This window comes from Telmatherina bonti, assembly GCF_933228915.1.
Source record: "Telmatherina bonti genome assembly, chromosome: 16".
NCBI classification, from domain to species: domain Eukaryota; kingdom Metazoa; phylum Chordata; class Actinopteri; order Atheriniformes; family Telmatherinidae; genus Telmatherina; species Telmatherina bonti.
In genome coordinates, this window is record NC_136614.1 from 13,070,570 (window position 1) to 13,086,194 (window position 15,625).

General features: G+C 41.1%; 1 protein-coding gene across 1 annotated transcript; it reads left to right on the forward strand.

Moving 5' to 3' along the window:
- Positions 1–1,966: 1,966 nt before the first annotated feature.
- Positions 1,967–14,358, forward strand: LOC306767647 (uncharacterized protein; the record flags this gene model as incomplete). The annotated part of the gene is made up of 17 exons (XM_079255720.1): positions 1,967–1,975; positions 2,198–2,223; positions 2,600–2,660; positions 2,987–3,012; positions 3,134–3,170; positions 3,406–3,431; positions 3,609–3,809; positions 3,959–4,161; positions 4,297–4,315; positions 4,804–4,864; positions 5,095–5,120; positions 8,985–9,045; positions 9,276–9,301; positions 11,934–12,131; positions 12,285–12,487; positions 12,583–12,607; positions 14,252–14,358. Exons 1-17 carry the CDS (start codon positions 1,971–1,973, stop codon positions 14,356–14,358), a joined length of 1,311 nt encoding a protein of 436 aa, XP_079111846.1. The 5' UTR covers positions 1,967–1,970.
- Between the last annotated feature and the right edge of the window lie 1,267 nt (positions 14,359–15,625).

Below are 15,625 nucleotides of genomic sequence, written 5' to 3' on the forward strand. Positions count from 1 at the left end.
GCATTAAAACTGGATCAGGTCCTGCAGAGGACAGGCATCCCAACAGGGGCTTTAGGGCTCATTGCTCTTTTTTCTCTTGTTTCAGAGGAAAAGGATCCTGACCAGCAGATTGTTGCTAATGTGTTGTAGGGCATGACAAGTGGCACAATTATTGCTTCCACAAAAGCCTAAAGTTGTCTTTAAAAGTGACATATTGTTTATATAAAAGGATTTTTAGCCACAAAATAGATCCAGTAAAAGTCACCCGAAAAAGCTTAAAGGGGTGCTATTATGGTATTTCAAGTTTTCTGAGCTTTCTACAGTGTTACAGTGTTGAATCCTCATCAGACATGTGAACGACACTGTTTTTTTTATCACCTAAACGCATGTTTGAGTTTGAGTTCCAGCACGCTCTCCGTTTGGTTTCCATGGCGACGAAAAACGCGTCGTTTTAGAGTTTTTTCTACTTGGAAATCCTTGTGACGTCCCGGGGGATAAGGTTTGGTGATTGGTTACCTTCTACTGGTTAACAAGGGCATGTACAAATACATCAGGCGGGTGGAAAATGTGGGATAAAGTTATTTCCAACGATGGCTGGTGAGTTTACCAAAGAGAGACATCCTGCTGCATTCGTTGCTGTGGGTTGCTGTTTTCCACTTCGTTTTCAGGCTCTGATTCAGGTTCCAACATGTAGGGCTGTATGCTATGTGTTGACATTGTATTTTGTTTTTTTATTGAGTTCATATTAGTCTAATCCTTCTGTTTATGAGATGTTACAATGACGGCGAAAGCAGGTGTGGTGCGCGCTCCCGATGTAGTGCGGTGGCGGGAGGCGGGGCTTAATGCGGAAGAGTCTCAATCCACTCGTTTTGCCCACAGGCTGATCTGACAGCCTACGGAGAGGGTCGGTCTGAAGTAAATAAAGCCATTTGTGACAATAACTCCATCAATCCCAGCCCTTCTGGTCTCAGAAATAAAAATAAATTAGCCTGAAATGCACATAATAGTTCCACTTTAACAAAAAGTCATTATAAATTATTTTACCATGTTAACAGATGCTTCTCAAAGTGGAGATCCAACAGTTTCACAGACTACGGGACCAGATGACAGTCATTCTGCTGATGAAATGGATATGAGGCAAAATGATCGGTCAATGAAGTAAGTTCATCCAGTTCATATCAGTTTTTAAGTCCGTTAAGTTGTCAGTGTGAGGCTGTGAGACTGAAATGTATGAGTACCGGAGGTTTTGCACCTCTAAGGCATTTTCATCTCTGTTTCCTGAGCCAGTGGAAGCTTGTGGGGATGAGCAGTTTTGTTTGTGCGTGTGCGTGACTGCAATGTTGTGTTTTACGACATTCTGTGAAGGTGGTAAATGAAGTCATTACTGTGTATTTATCATTTTGCAGAGACATGAAACGAGAAGATGGAGCTGGTGAGATGACGTTTTTATAAACGGATAATTTTATCGACTATATTTGCATGACAGAGTTTTAAAGGGTGTGAATATATTTAGTATTACAGCAGATGTAATTTCAAGCTCTTCTGGTCCACAGACAGAACTTTATTTAACATTGTGGTGTTTTGTTTTTTTTTAAACACAACACTGTCGTTTAAATTTATTTTATGTCTAGAAATTTTTACAGTTAAATAGTCAGAGTTATAAAATAATCTGAAATGATTAACTCACTTAAATAGTTTTCTTGTCTGCAGGAGAGTCAGAGCTGTGTGGGTGTTTATGCTGCTTCTACAGATGTGTTATTGCTTTTAATCATACAGGAAATGTGATGATTCATCCTTTCAAAAGTCACAACAATAAATTTTACTCTACAAAAGGAAGAACAAGACAAATTGTTATTTGTTTGAAGATATATTGATGGTAGTAGTTTGTGTAAATAGATTCTTCTCAAAATGAAATTTCAGCTTCAGTGTCTCCTGATACAGACAGCAGTGATTCTACTGAGGAGACAGATATGCAGCAAAATGATCCTTACATGAAGTAAGTTCACACAGTTCATATCAGTATTTCAGTCCTTTAAGTTGTCAGTGTGAGGCTGCGAGACTGACATGTATCAGAGTTCTGGAGGTTTTATACCTCTAAGATAATTTCATCGTTGTTTCCTGAGCCAGTGGAAGCAGCTTTGTGTGTGAGACTGTCATGTTGAGCTTTGTCATTTTGTGAAAGTGTGACTGTTTTTTCTGTGTATTTATTATTTTGCAGAAACATGAAACAAGAAAATGGAGCTGGTGAGATGTTTTCATAAACGGATAATTTTATAGACTAATATTTGCATGACAGAGTTTTAAAGGGTCTGAATATATTTAGTAATTACAGCAGAGATCATTTAAAGCTCTTCTGGTCTACAGACAGTAAAACTTTAATATTGTGTGTTTTTTTAAATGCAGCCCTGCGGTTTAAATTTATTTTATGTCCAGACATTTTCCACAGTTAAATCGTAAAAGTTATAAAATAATCTGAAATGATTAACTCACCAAAATAGTTCTCTTGTCTGCAGGAGAGTCAGAGCTGTGTGTGTGTTTATGCTGTTTCTACAGATGTGTTATTGCTTTTAATCTTACAGGAAATTCAATAGTCACAACATTTAATTTTACTTTCCAATAGGAAGAACAAGACTTAATTCTACTGAGGAGACAGATATGCAGCAAAATGATCCTTACATGAAGTAAGTTCATCCAGTTCATATCAGTATTTAAGTCCTTTAAGTTGTCAGTGTGAGGCTGTGAGACTGACATGTATCAGAGTTCTGTAGGTTTTATACCTCCATGATATTTTTTTTATCTGTCTTGTAACATTAAAAGCTTATGGAGATGAGCAGTGGCACGAGTTGTGCGTGTGTGTGTGTGTGTGTGTGTGTGTGTGTGTGTGTGTGTGTGTGTGTGTGTGTGTGTGTGTGTGTGTGTGTGTGTGCGTGTGACTGCCATGTTGAGCTTTCTTTCATTTTGATTAAAGTGTTAAATACGCACAAAAAATTTATTCATCTTTCTGCAGAAAAATGAAACAAGAAGATGGAGCTGGTGAGGAAAATGTTTTATGAACTGACATGTTTTTTTCAAGGCTGAAATAATTAAATGTTGGAATATTAATGGTTGGTGATTATATTTCATAATATTCAATAATTACCATCTCCTGCACCAGACGAGATGGATGTGCAGCAAAATGATCCGTCCTCTCAGTAAGTTCAGACAGTTCCTACCATTCATACAACATTGTATTTCAGTACTTTAAGTTTTCAGGATGAGGCTGTGAGGTGAATTTTACACCTATACGATAACTGATTTTTTTCTGAGCCATTAGAAGCTTGTGGAGATGAGCAGTGACAAATCATGTTTGGGTGTGATTAGTATGTGGAGTTTTGTGTAATTGTGACTGAAAAAGTCGACTAAAGTTCTGTCTTTATGTTTCTGCAGACAAACGAGCCAAAAAGATGAATCAGGTAAGAATATTAGTACATAAACTGCCAACATTGTTACAAGACCTGATAGAATTGGAGAGATGTACTTTGATTTTCAGTTGATCCATCCATGTACACATAAAGTTAACATTTTGCTTGCAGAAACTTTTGTTATGCAGCTCACCAATAAGTTAAATAATCATTTTGATTTGTTTTTAGCTGATGTGGAGTCATGGAGAAAGTTCTCTGTGATCGTGACTGGAAAATCAAATGGAGCTCATAAATCCATTGTTGATAAGCTGAAAACTAAAGGCCATAAAGAAGTGGACTCTGCTGATCAATACGATTATCTTTTGGTCTTCTGTCCTGTTGCTTCACGTGTTCAAGCAGACATTGAAAATGGCCTCAGTGAAATTACTGGTAAGAACATTTTTGGCCAGTTTTCTACTGATCACTCACCACCACTACTAATCTCACCAAATATTCTCATGATTCTCAGATGTCATATTCTGTAACATCTATCTGATGTATTTTTTATCTTGTTTCTGATCATGTTTGTTCACTTCCAGCTAATAAACCAGTAATCCTGGTGGTGATGCATCACACCTTCGATCCCGACCGAGTCGTAGCTGAAAGTAGGAGACAAGTGACAAACCCCAATGTCGTCCTCACAGTGGATTATCTGTTCCATCAATCTGATCTCCTCAAATGTAACCTCAATGACACCTCATGGGAGAAGATCCAGAGCTTTCTTCACCTTCCTGTTAAAGAGGTAACAAGATTTAATCCTCTACTGCCTCATTTACACACAGTTAGTGTGGAGATGATTGATTGTCGTCAGTACATCCAGGATTTGAATGATAAATGATGTAACTCACCTTTTGTCTGTATTCATTAATTTTTCCAGGATTCTCCCTCTGTGATCGGTAAGTGTGTCTGCAGTCGTGATGTTAAATTTTAAGGTCACTTTTTAAAAAAAAAATTATATTGAAAATGATAAATACAAATATATTTCAGCTTATGTAATCAAATTAATTAGACATTTATGCAAACTTAATTTGCTGGGATAGACTCCAGCTTCCCTGCAACCCTTAACTGGAACAAGCAGTTAAGAAAATGGATGTATAATTAAAATATTGTGAATGCCCATGGGCTTATTGTTCTTTTCTTTGCATTTTGGGAGGCAGAATCCTGCATAGTTGTATTGTACTGTACAGCATGACTAGAACAAATATTGTTGTCACGATAGTCAAAAGAAGTCTATAGTAGCGACTTAAACCTGTGTTAGAAAATAAAAAAAATATTTCTTTCTCAACACAGTTTCAATTGAATGACAAAATAAATCTAAGATAATTTACATGTTTACTCTGTAAAAGCTTGCCAACACAATGTTTTTGTCTTTTATGCTAAACAGATTATGTTCAGAGTACAATTGAGGGAGTTTGGGGAATGATCAGCATTGGTTCTACTGATGAGTAAGTAACCATTTTGATGAGCTTTGAGTTTTCATGTTTGACACAGAGTTTTTGACACCCAGAGTTTTGGAGATTTTACACCTCTAAGTTATTTCCATCATTGTTTTCTGAGTCATTAAAAGCTTGTGGAGACAAACAGTGAAAAGCCAGTTTTGGGTGTGTGTGATTGCTGTGTTTATGTAATTGTGATAGAAGTTGTAAAATAAACTTTTGTTTTTATCTTTCTGCAGAAACACTAAGCAAAATAATGGATCATGTGAGAAGCTTTTTTTTTTATTTTCCTTTAAACAAACTGTCAACATGTTGCTTTTTTAAGACTGAATTTTTTAAATGTTTGAATATTTAGATACAAGTCACATGTAGACGTCCTATGGTGGACTGACAACAGTCCAGGGTTTACCCTGCCTCTCTCCCAGTGATTGTGACTGATTTTTTTTTTTTGTGATCTTCGTACCGCGGCGGAGATGACGGCGGGTGCTCATTCGCAAAGACGCGACCCACCGCTGAAAATCACTCATCAAAAGCCCGGGCTGTACCACCGAAATGACAGACGCCATTAGACAGAGCAGACGCAGGCAAAGTCTGAATGTCACGACTTTCCCCAGCTGAAAGCGAGTCATGCACTGGGTGAAAGACGCGATCCGCCCCTCTGACAGAGTGACCCGATATGAGATGGAGTTTATTTTGAGCCCCAGATATTTCGTACACTGAGCCGGAATTAGACTGCTCTTTTCCCAGTTTATTTTGAAACCGACATCGATTAAATGACTTATCACAGCCTTGGAATCCCTGATCGCCTGTGTCTGTGACTGGGAGCAGACCAGGTAGTCGTCTATGTAGGAGAAGATCCTGATGCCGCTGTTCCTCAGTGGAGCCAGCGCTGCATCCGCACAATTGCTGAATACCTGTGGGGCTAATGACAGCCCAAACAGCATGGCTTGAAACTCGTAGGCTGTGCCCTGATAAGCAAACCTGAGAAACTTTCTGTGTGGAGGATATATGGCAATGTGGAAATACGCATCTGAGAGATCGATTGTCACAAACCAATCTCCTGGGCGGGTAGAGCAACACAGTGTTTTGTGTGTCAACATTCTGAACTTATACTTTCTTAAATGTCTGTTTAACACATGTGGATCTAAAATAGGTCGGAGCGATCTCCCGTCCTTTTTCGGGATGAGGAAACACCGTGAGTAGAAACCCTGACGACTTTCTTCGTCTGGGACTACTCTGACCACTCTTTTGTTCAGCAGAATAGCTATTTCGTCCTGTAGGACGTGAGCTGAATTGCCGCTGGTCGTTGATGCTAACACACCGTTGAATCTTTGTGGTTTGATCGCAAATTGAAGTCTGTATCCCTGGCAAATAGTCCCCCTGACCCAGGGATGCACCCAGTGTCGCACTCTTGTGACGTCATGCTGGCGATGCTGTAGGTCCTGTTGCGAAGGGCCTGAGCGCCCTCTGTTGGCGACAACATGGACCAACTGCCTTTTTCTCTTATTTTGTTTTTCATTTTTTGTGGGGGGCATTCTGCCCTTGGCAACATGCCTGGCTGCAGAAATGCACGCTTTATTTAGTTTGTCACCCCCTGTCTGGAACAAACTGAACTGGGACACTGTGTCGTGCTTGGTGACACTGAAAACGTGTTTTTGCAGGCATGAAAATATGAACTTTGTTTCATCTGCATCTGAGTCTCTGCTCTCTGCTCTGGAGACTGAAAAAGAGCTCCTGATGAACTGGTAACCACAGGAGCCACTGAACATTGAAGAACTGGGCTGAGTCCATCCTCTGTCAGTTTTCGTTTCTTCCAAGGAGGGAGGGGACAGTGAACACGGGGGTGTTAGGTCGCTCGCTTCTTCTTGCCCTTCCCAGGGTGGGACCGGCAGTTTCTCGCGACTGCAGCGAAGGAATGTTTCCCCCATGGTCTTGGGTTCTCAGCTTTGTTAGGTGGGTTTGATTGCCCACCTCCATGCCTCTGTGTTTTCACCCCACTCCGGTGCCCTCTGCAGCTGCAAAGCCAGGCCTGGGAGCCTGTGGGGGAAGAGGGTTTGGCTTACATGGGAGACAGTGGTTGAAAGCTCCACCCTCCTCTTTTCTGCAGGTGCTTGTCTCCCTCATTTTCTCCAAAGCTGGTCCAAAAAGCCCTTTGGTTGGATCATAAGTTGCATCCATGACCTCATCTTTTTTGGAATCACCCAGGCCCGACAGGTTTAACCACAGGGCCCTTTCACCAGAGACTGCTAGTCCCATAACCTGACCAGAGCCCTGGACTTCTCCCCTGGATTAGGTGATCCAGAGTCCAGTTGATGGCCCATCTCCTCAAGGATCTCAGCCTGATATGCAGACAGCAGCGTGACTGTGTTAAGGGAGCACACTGACTGTGCAGCATATTTGTACATCCTCTGATAAATGGATGCTGTGAGGCGATCCATCTTACTGGGGAGAGAGACACTTGAGGATGCTGAGAGTGACTTGCGGTTTAGATGAAGGTGATAAGCCACTGAAGGCTCCACAGCTGGGGGCTCGGCCAACCCCAGCTCAACCATAACTTGCACTTCCAGCTTAGAGCAGCCTTTGGTGGGAAGCTTGCTCTTGTAAGGGCTCGACCAGTAACAACTCATTTCCTTCATGCAAGCAGGAACTGCTGGTTGCTTGGCTGGTGGCAGGGCTGGTGGAAGTCTCTTGCCATCATACAGATCCCATTCTGTCCCTTCAGCATCCTGAGCTGCGGGCCATGGGATTCCGAGCCTCGCAGATGCACGTTTACATACGTTGTATAAACTGCTGTCTGCTGCAGGGGGCATTTCTGCCCTGCTGGCTGGCCGTGAAGGCTGGGCTGGGAAGTTGGAGTCATCCTCCTCTTCCTCCATGTTGTTCATCTCGAGGAGGTCAGAGTTAGCATCGCACTCTGCTTCCTCGTTAACCGGGTCGAACCCTCCATTGTCGAGAATTCCCTCGAAAAGTGGGGGCATGACCGGAGACTCCTCTTCCATCATGTCCGCCCAGCTCGTGGTGGCTCGCGGCTGATGGATGTCACCTGGAGCCACGGCTGTGGCCCCGGCAAGAGAGGGGTCCTGGTTGTTCGCTACTGCCACCCTCAGTCTCCTTTCGAGGATCTTTTCGGGCATGGCGGATCAGTGTGAGCATTCCTGCGGGTTAGCTAGTGAGTTCTGGGCGTGTTTAATGCCCATGCAAACTATACACATCAGATGAGGGTCCCTGCCCGAGATGGAGGCCTCGCACGATGCAGGGCACGGGCGGGATGCAGCCTCCTTAGTTGGTGGCAGCCGTAGCCATAGCAGGAATGCGGGGAAGAAACAGGGTCATCGTAACACGTTAGTCTGTTCGTGAGCGCCAGTCGGATGGTTATTTCCGAGCTTACTGCTTAATGTCCGAGTCAGCTCGCCGTGACACATTAGCTGAAGTAGACGGTCTTGCTAAGAGGTTAATGTCAGGCCAACAACAGGCTCACCTTGACGCGTTAGCCCGAGTCACACAGGAGTCAGTAGACCGCTTGTTAAAGATGGTTTGACGCAGCTTGCTTTACGCAGTTGCCTATCCGACGACCGTGCAACTAACGTCTTACTCAACACGGTTGCAGACCAGAGCCAGGAACTGCGTTCGGCGACGTGCTCCTGGACGGGACGCCTGCGAACAGTTAAACAGTAGACCAAGCTAGTCCGACCGCGCTGAGGGAGCTTCGCTGTAGTTCCACACGGGAAGTACTTAACGTAAACCCTGGTTCTTTGATAACAGAGTGAGGTGTTTCACCTTCACATCCCCTCTTGCACGGACACGGAAAGAAACCTGTCCAGAATGAGTAGGAGGGGGTTGGTTGGCCGTATCTGTATGTGGGGGCAGAGCTTTGGGTACGGCTCAACCTGTCTCTCACAGACAGACGTGGTGTCATTGGAGCTGCAATAGTTGGTCACGCATAAGCGATTCCCATAACACCATAACTCCAAACACCGAGCGAAGTTAGAAAAAGAATCAGTTAGAAAATAAAAGAAAATTCTTTCACAACACAATTTCACTTGAGGGAAAAAAACAAACCTAAGATAACTTGCATGTTTAATCTGTAAAAGCTTGCCAACACAATGTTTTTGTCTTTTTTGCAAAACAGATTATGTTCAGAGTGCAATTCAGGGAGTTTGGGGAATGATCAGCAGTGGTTCTACTGATGAGTAAGTAACCATTTTGATGAGCTTTAAGTTTTCATGTTTGACACAGAGATTTTGACACCCAGAGTTTTGGAGATTTTACACCTCTAAGTTATTTCCATCATTGTTTTCTGAGTCATTAAAAGCTTGTGGAGACAAACAGTGAAAAGCCAGTTTTGGGTGTGTGTGATTGCTGTGTTTATGTAATTGTGATAGAAGTTGTAAAATAAACTTTTGTTTTTATCTTTCTGCAGAAACACTAACGAAAATAATGGATCATGTGAGAAGCTTTTTTTTTTTTAAATTTTCCTTTAAACAAACTGTCAACATTGCTTTTTTAAGACTTTTTTAAGACTGAATATGTTAAATGTTTGAATATCAAAATACAAGTCACATGTAGACGCCCTATGGTGGACTGACAACAGTCCAGGGTTTACCCTGCCTCTCTCCTTATGATTGTGACCGTTAATCTTTTTTTTTTTTGGTTATAAAATGTCAACATATTTTGTTTTAAGACTGAATTTGTTAAATCTTTGCGTTCTTGGGTATGGGTTGTAGCCAGTATTTAGAGCATCTATTTATTATGGAAAAAAAAAAAGTAAAATAAGATTGTAAATAAACAATTTAACATTGTGTTTTTTTTGTTCGCGATAATTTTTACCCCTTTAAGACTAAACTTTCACTTCAGGTCTCAGGATAAGAAAGAATCCCAAAGTGAAGCATTTCCAGTTAAATTTTTATTTGCTCTGTTGCAGATTTAGGGCTGTGTAGATGTCTACATGGACTTATTTTGCATTGTTCTCCTAAATGGAAAAGGATAATTGACCCTTTTATTGGTCAACTATACACTTCACTCACCAGCAGTGAGTGAAACAGGAGCTATAGATTTATGATTTGTTTTAAGGCTTGTTCATCTACTAAAACACCTTTAGTGACTCAAAAACAAGCAAAACAGGCAAAATATAATGATAAAATCACAAAGTAGTTTTCATTTATAATTATTCAAAGATCTTGAATCCAACCTCGATTCTCTAAATATTTTGCTCCTGAGGAGCTGGAACTCTTGTTACTTTTCAAAGATGCACAGCAGAACTTTTACAGGTTTTCTCAGTCACACACCTGCTACCTGCAGCCATGTTTCTGCATTCAACTTGCATCCTACCTGTACTGTGAGCTCCCTCCAGCCAGGAAAAGACAGTCCAGCCGCTGTACACATTCAAACCAGCCAGTGCGTTTACTTCCTGCAGCAGGTTGGAAATATACATTTATAGTGCAGTTTCTCAGCCTCCGGATGTTGCTGCTCAAGAAATAAATGCATGTTACAGATGTCACTGTGTCATCAAACGAGTCCAGATTGTGGAATTTTAGGGTTGTAAGGTGACGAGGTGCATTGTCACAACTGTCCTGAGAAATGATTCTCAAGACTTTAAGATCTTCTAAAGACTGAAAATGATTAAAATAGGCCTGACAATCAGTGAAAAAGGTGCAGTCCAGTCTGTCTACCTGACCTACTTTAGAGGAATGTGGCTTTGTCTTTCTCAAGCCAGTTCAAAATGACCTATGTCACATCCCAGCTTTAAGTTGCATACAACAAAGTATAAACCGGAGTTCTGTCTACACATATGTATCTCCCAATAAACCTAGTTGAAAGTGTTTCCAAACTTTGGACAAGTGTAAAGATGCATTCACGTCAGATTGTCTAGTAGACTCGGTCCGATTGGGGACTCGGCTCAGTTGTAGGGGGGATGTATCCATGCGGACTGAGATCGCATTCGCTCTGAACTTTGGTGAAGTGAGCCAAGCCTTTAGAATAATATATCCTCATTCCTACCAAAGGTGGTGCTGCACTAGAATTTAGCAAAAGAGATGACAAGACCTGCGTGTGAAAAACTATAAACACACAGTAATGAACGCAGTGTGCTGATGTGAACGTGCTCATAATTCTAAAAGACATTACAGTTAAAGTGTCTCTATTATGCATATTTTAGTCTAATTTATCTTAATATGCAAGTCCAGAATGGCAAGAAACAATCAAGCATCTTTCACAAACCCCTTCATTCATTTTGTATTGATCCTCTCAGATGAGCCTTTGCCAGAAACAAGCGAACAGAGAAAGCTTCGCCCTCTGTCCTGCCTGCAGGCTGCGTCTGATTGGTCAGCTCCTCGGAGTAGTTATGCTGCAGTGGAGGGGGTTGTGGCTTTCTTCTCGTGAACGAGATGAAAGATCACCATGGAAACCGAACGCAGAGAGTGCTGGAAAACTCAAACATGCATTTAGGTGATAAAAACGGCATTGCTCATATGTCTGATAAGTATTCAACACTATAACATTGTAGAAAGCTCAGAAATCAAGAAATAGCATCATAAAGCCCCTTTAAAGTTGGACTGACTGGTTGAGAGTCTTATGTCTTCACTTAGTCTTCACTTATGTTGTGGTCCAGAATCTGGACCACAACATAAGTGAACCTTTGTGGAGTCACCTTGACAGAGGACAAAACAAAAAGCTGTCAAGATCGAGAGAAAAGCTAATTTTAACTGACCATCCTGAAACCAGTTTAATTCCTCCTGAAAACCCTTTAAAAAAATTACAAGAAAACTTGTTGGGATCAGAGACTGTTTCAAGGAATTACATAAAATTTCTTATCAACGATCAACTTTGAAAACTCTCCAGACAACTGTTTTAACTTGATATGATCTATTATTATTCTTGATTGGATGTTTCTGACCTTATTTTCTATTTTCCTTGTTTTAAATGAAGAAATAAGGTAAAGGTTCAGACTTACACACTGACAGGAGGGAGAATCTTTAAGATAATACACCAAAAAAGACTCAGTACAAATAAAATTTTCAATTTCAATGAAAAAATGTTGTACAGTTCAATAAGTTAAATCATCATTTTGATTTGTTTTTAGTTGGCGTGGAGTCGACAAAGTTCTTCGTCTTCCTGACTGGAAAATCAAATGGAGCTCATGAACCCATTGTTGATAAGCTGAAAACTAAAGGCCACAAACTAACGGACTCTGCTGATCAATGCGATTACCTTTTGGTCTTCTGTCCTGTTGCTTCACGTGTTCAGTCAGACATTGAAAATGGCCTCAGTGGAATTACTGGTAAGATCATTTTTGGCCTATTTTTACTGGTCAGTCACCAGCAGCACAGATCTCACCACGTATTCTCATAATTCTCATAGACGTCATACTGTGTAACGTTACTTCTAACTGATGTATTTTATCTTGTTTCTGATCATGTTTGTTCACTTTCAGCTAATAAACCAGTAATCCTGGTGGTGATGCATCACACCTTCGATCCTGACCGAGTCGTAGCTGAAAGTAGGAGACAAGTGACAAACCCCAATGTCGTCCTCACAGTGGATTATCTGTTCCATCAATCTGATCTCCTCAAATGTAACCTCAATGACACCTCATGGGAGAAGATCCAGAGGTTTCTCCACCATCGTGTTAAAGAGGTAACAATACTGCCACATTTACACACAGGCAGTATGGAGATTGACTTTGATCATTATAAAATGGTATAACGCATCATACTTGTATTGTTTTGCAGGAATCTCCCATGAACAGACCCAAGAGTGAGTTTAACAGCAATAAGATTATGATCATCTGTTTTTTTTTTTTTTTTTTTTAATTCAATGATATTTATATATGTACAAAAAAATTTGAGAATATATCGTCATTTTTCTCAGACTTGATGTTAAAGTCATTAAAAACTAACCTTATAAGTATGTAGAGCAGAAATGCCACAATTTTTTGTTTTTGTGAAAATTAATTCTGAAATATTGTTAAAAATAATAGAAAATATCTTCTTTTAATGTTATAGCTATTAATGTGGATGAGGAGAAGGCATTCAACCATGTCCCCCAGGGGCTTATGTGGGGGTTACTTTGGGAGTATGGGGTACCGGACTGCCTTGTACGAGCTGTCCAGTCCCTGTACAACAGGTGTCCAAGCTTGGTTCGCATTGCTGGCAGTAAGTCGGATTTGTTTTCAGTGAGGGTTGGACTCCGCCAAGGCTGCCCTTTATCACGATTCTGTTCATAACTTATATGGACAGAATTTCTAGGCGCAGCCGAGGTGTTGAGGGGATCCGACTTGGTGGCCTCAGGATTGGGTCCCTGCTTTTTGCAGATGACGTGGTCCTGTTGGCTTCATCTGGTCGTGATCTCCAGCTCTCTTCAGCGATTCGCAACCGAGTGTGGAGCGGCTTGAATGAGAATCAGCACCTCCAAATCTGAGACCATGGTCCTCAGCTGGAATAGGGTGGATCGCCCTCTCCGGGTCGGGAGTGAGGTCCTGCCTCAAGTGGAGGAGTTTAAATATCTCGGGGTCTTGTTCACAAGTGAGGGAAGGATGGAGCGTGAGATCGACAGACGGATCAGACCAGTGCAGCGTCTGCAGTAATGTCATGGTGAAGAAGGAGCTGAGCCAGTCGATCTACGTTCCTACCCTCACCTATGGTCATGAGCTGTGGGTCGTGACCGAAAGGCGAGACCTCGTATACAGGCGGCTGAAATGAGTTTCCTCCTCCCTTAGAGATAGGGTGAGGAGCTCGGTCATCCGGGAGGGGCTCAGAGTAGAACCGCTGCTCCTCCGCATCGAGAGGAACCAGTTGAGGTGGCTCGGGCATCTGGTCAGGATGCCTCCTGGACGCCTCCCTTTTGAGGTGTTTCAGGCACGTTCCTCTGGGAGGAGACCCCGGGGAAGACCCAGGACACGCTGGAGGGATTATATCTCTCGGCTGGCCTGGGAACGCCTCGGGATCCCCCCCGCAGAGTTGGTAAATGTGGCTGGGGAGAGGGAAGTCTGGGCTTCCCTGCTTAGGCTGCTGCCCCCGCGACCCGACCCCGGATAAGCGGCAGAAGTTGGATGGCCTTTATGTGAAACAAAGTTCACATGTGATACAATTACCATTTTACAAATAAATGATATAAAGGTTTTTTTTAAATCAAGCAAAAGGTCAACAACACAAAGGTAAAATAATATGTTTTGCTGATTTTGCTGTTGTTTAAGTTTTCCTTTTATTTTTTTGAGCAGTGTAGTTCTGGCAGACCTGTGTGGGTGTTTATGCAGCTTCTACAGATGTGTTATTGCTTCTAATCATACAGGAAATATGACGGTTGATTCTGTAAATAAACTTTACTCTTCAACAGTAAATGAGAGAACACGTCATAATTTGTTTCAAGGTATATTGATCTTAGAATATCCTGTTTAAATAGATTCTTCCCCAAGTGGAACTCAGGCAGCTTTAATGAATCCTGGAACAGACGTCGGTGGTTCTCCTGATGTGATGGATGTGAAGGAAACTGATCCATCCTCTGAGTAAGTTCCTGCAGTTCTTTCAGCTCATATATTGTATTTAAATCCTTGAAGTTTTACACCTCTAAATATTTCTTTTCTAAACCATTAGAAGCTTGTGGAGGTGAGTCAGTCAGTGAGTGTGAGGCTGTGAGACTGACATGTATCAGAGTTCTGCAGGTTTTATACTTCCATGATATATATATATTTTTTATCTTTCCTGTAACAGTAAAAGCTTGTGGAGATGAGCAGTGGCAGCAGTTGTGTGTGTATGTGTGTGTGTGTGACTGCCGTGTTGAGTTTCTGTCATTCTGATTAAAGGTGTTGAATAAAGTTTTTTTGTGTATTTATCTTTCTTCAGAAAAATTAAACAAGAAGATGAAGCTGGTGAGAAAATGTTTGATAAACTGATACGTTTTTATATAGGCTGAAATAATTAAATGTTGGAATATTAATGGTTGGTAATTATATTTAATATTTACAGCAGATTCTTCTCTAAGTGGTAGTTGGACAATTTTATCAACTCCTGGAACAGACGATGAGATGGATGTGCAGCAAAATGATCCGTCCTCTCAGTAAGTTCATACAGTTCTTAGAGTTGATACCATGTCTAAGTTTTCAGGGTGTGGCTGTGAGGTGAATTTTACACCTGTAAGATAACTGAATTTTTTTCTGAGCTATTAGAAGCTTTTTGAGTTAAGAAGTGACAAAGCAAGTTTGGGTGTGATTAATATGTGGAGTTTTGTGTAATTGTGACTGAACCTGTCGACTAAAGTTTTGTCTTTATGTTTCTGCAGACAAACAAGCCAAACAAATGAATCAGGTAAGAATATTAGTACATAAACTGTCAACATTATTACAAGACCTGATAAAATGACAAAGTTTACATTTACATTTTGCTTGCAGAAATAAAATAAAACATTAAGAAACGTATTAGAATAAATAAAACTGCACAAAAGACTAAAATGATGTAATTTTTTTTAAAAGAGATCACTGACTCTGCCGATCTCAGGCTGAGAGAAAGGGAGTTCCACAGAGAAGGAACGACTGCTGCAAAACCCTAACCTTTTGTTTTAAGCTGCTTTGGAAATATACTGATGTCACAATTTTTCAGAATAAAAGTTGACAGACACTGAAATGCAAACTCAAAATCTCATGATGTTAAACATTTACACTCGTGGTTTGTTGTGTCTTTATATTGTAATAAAACCACTGTTTACATAAATCAAAATGATCATTTTTAGTGAAAAGGATGACTTGGGTTAAATGGACAGTTTTGAAAAAGTGAATGATAT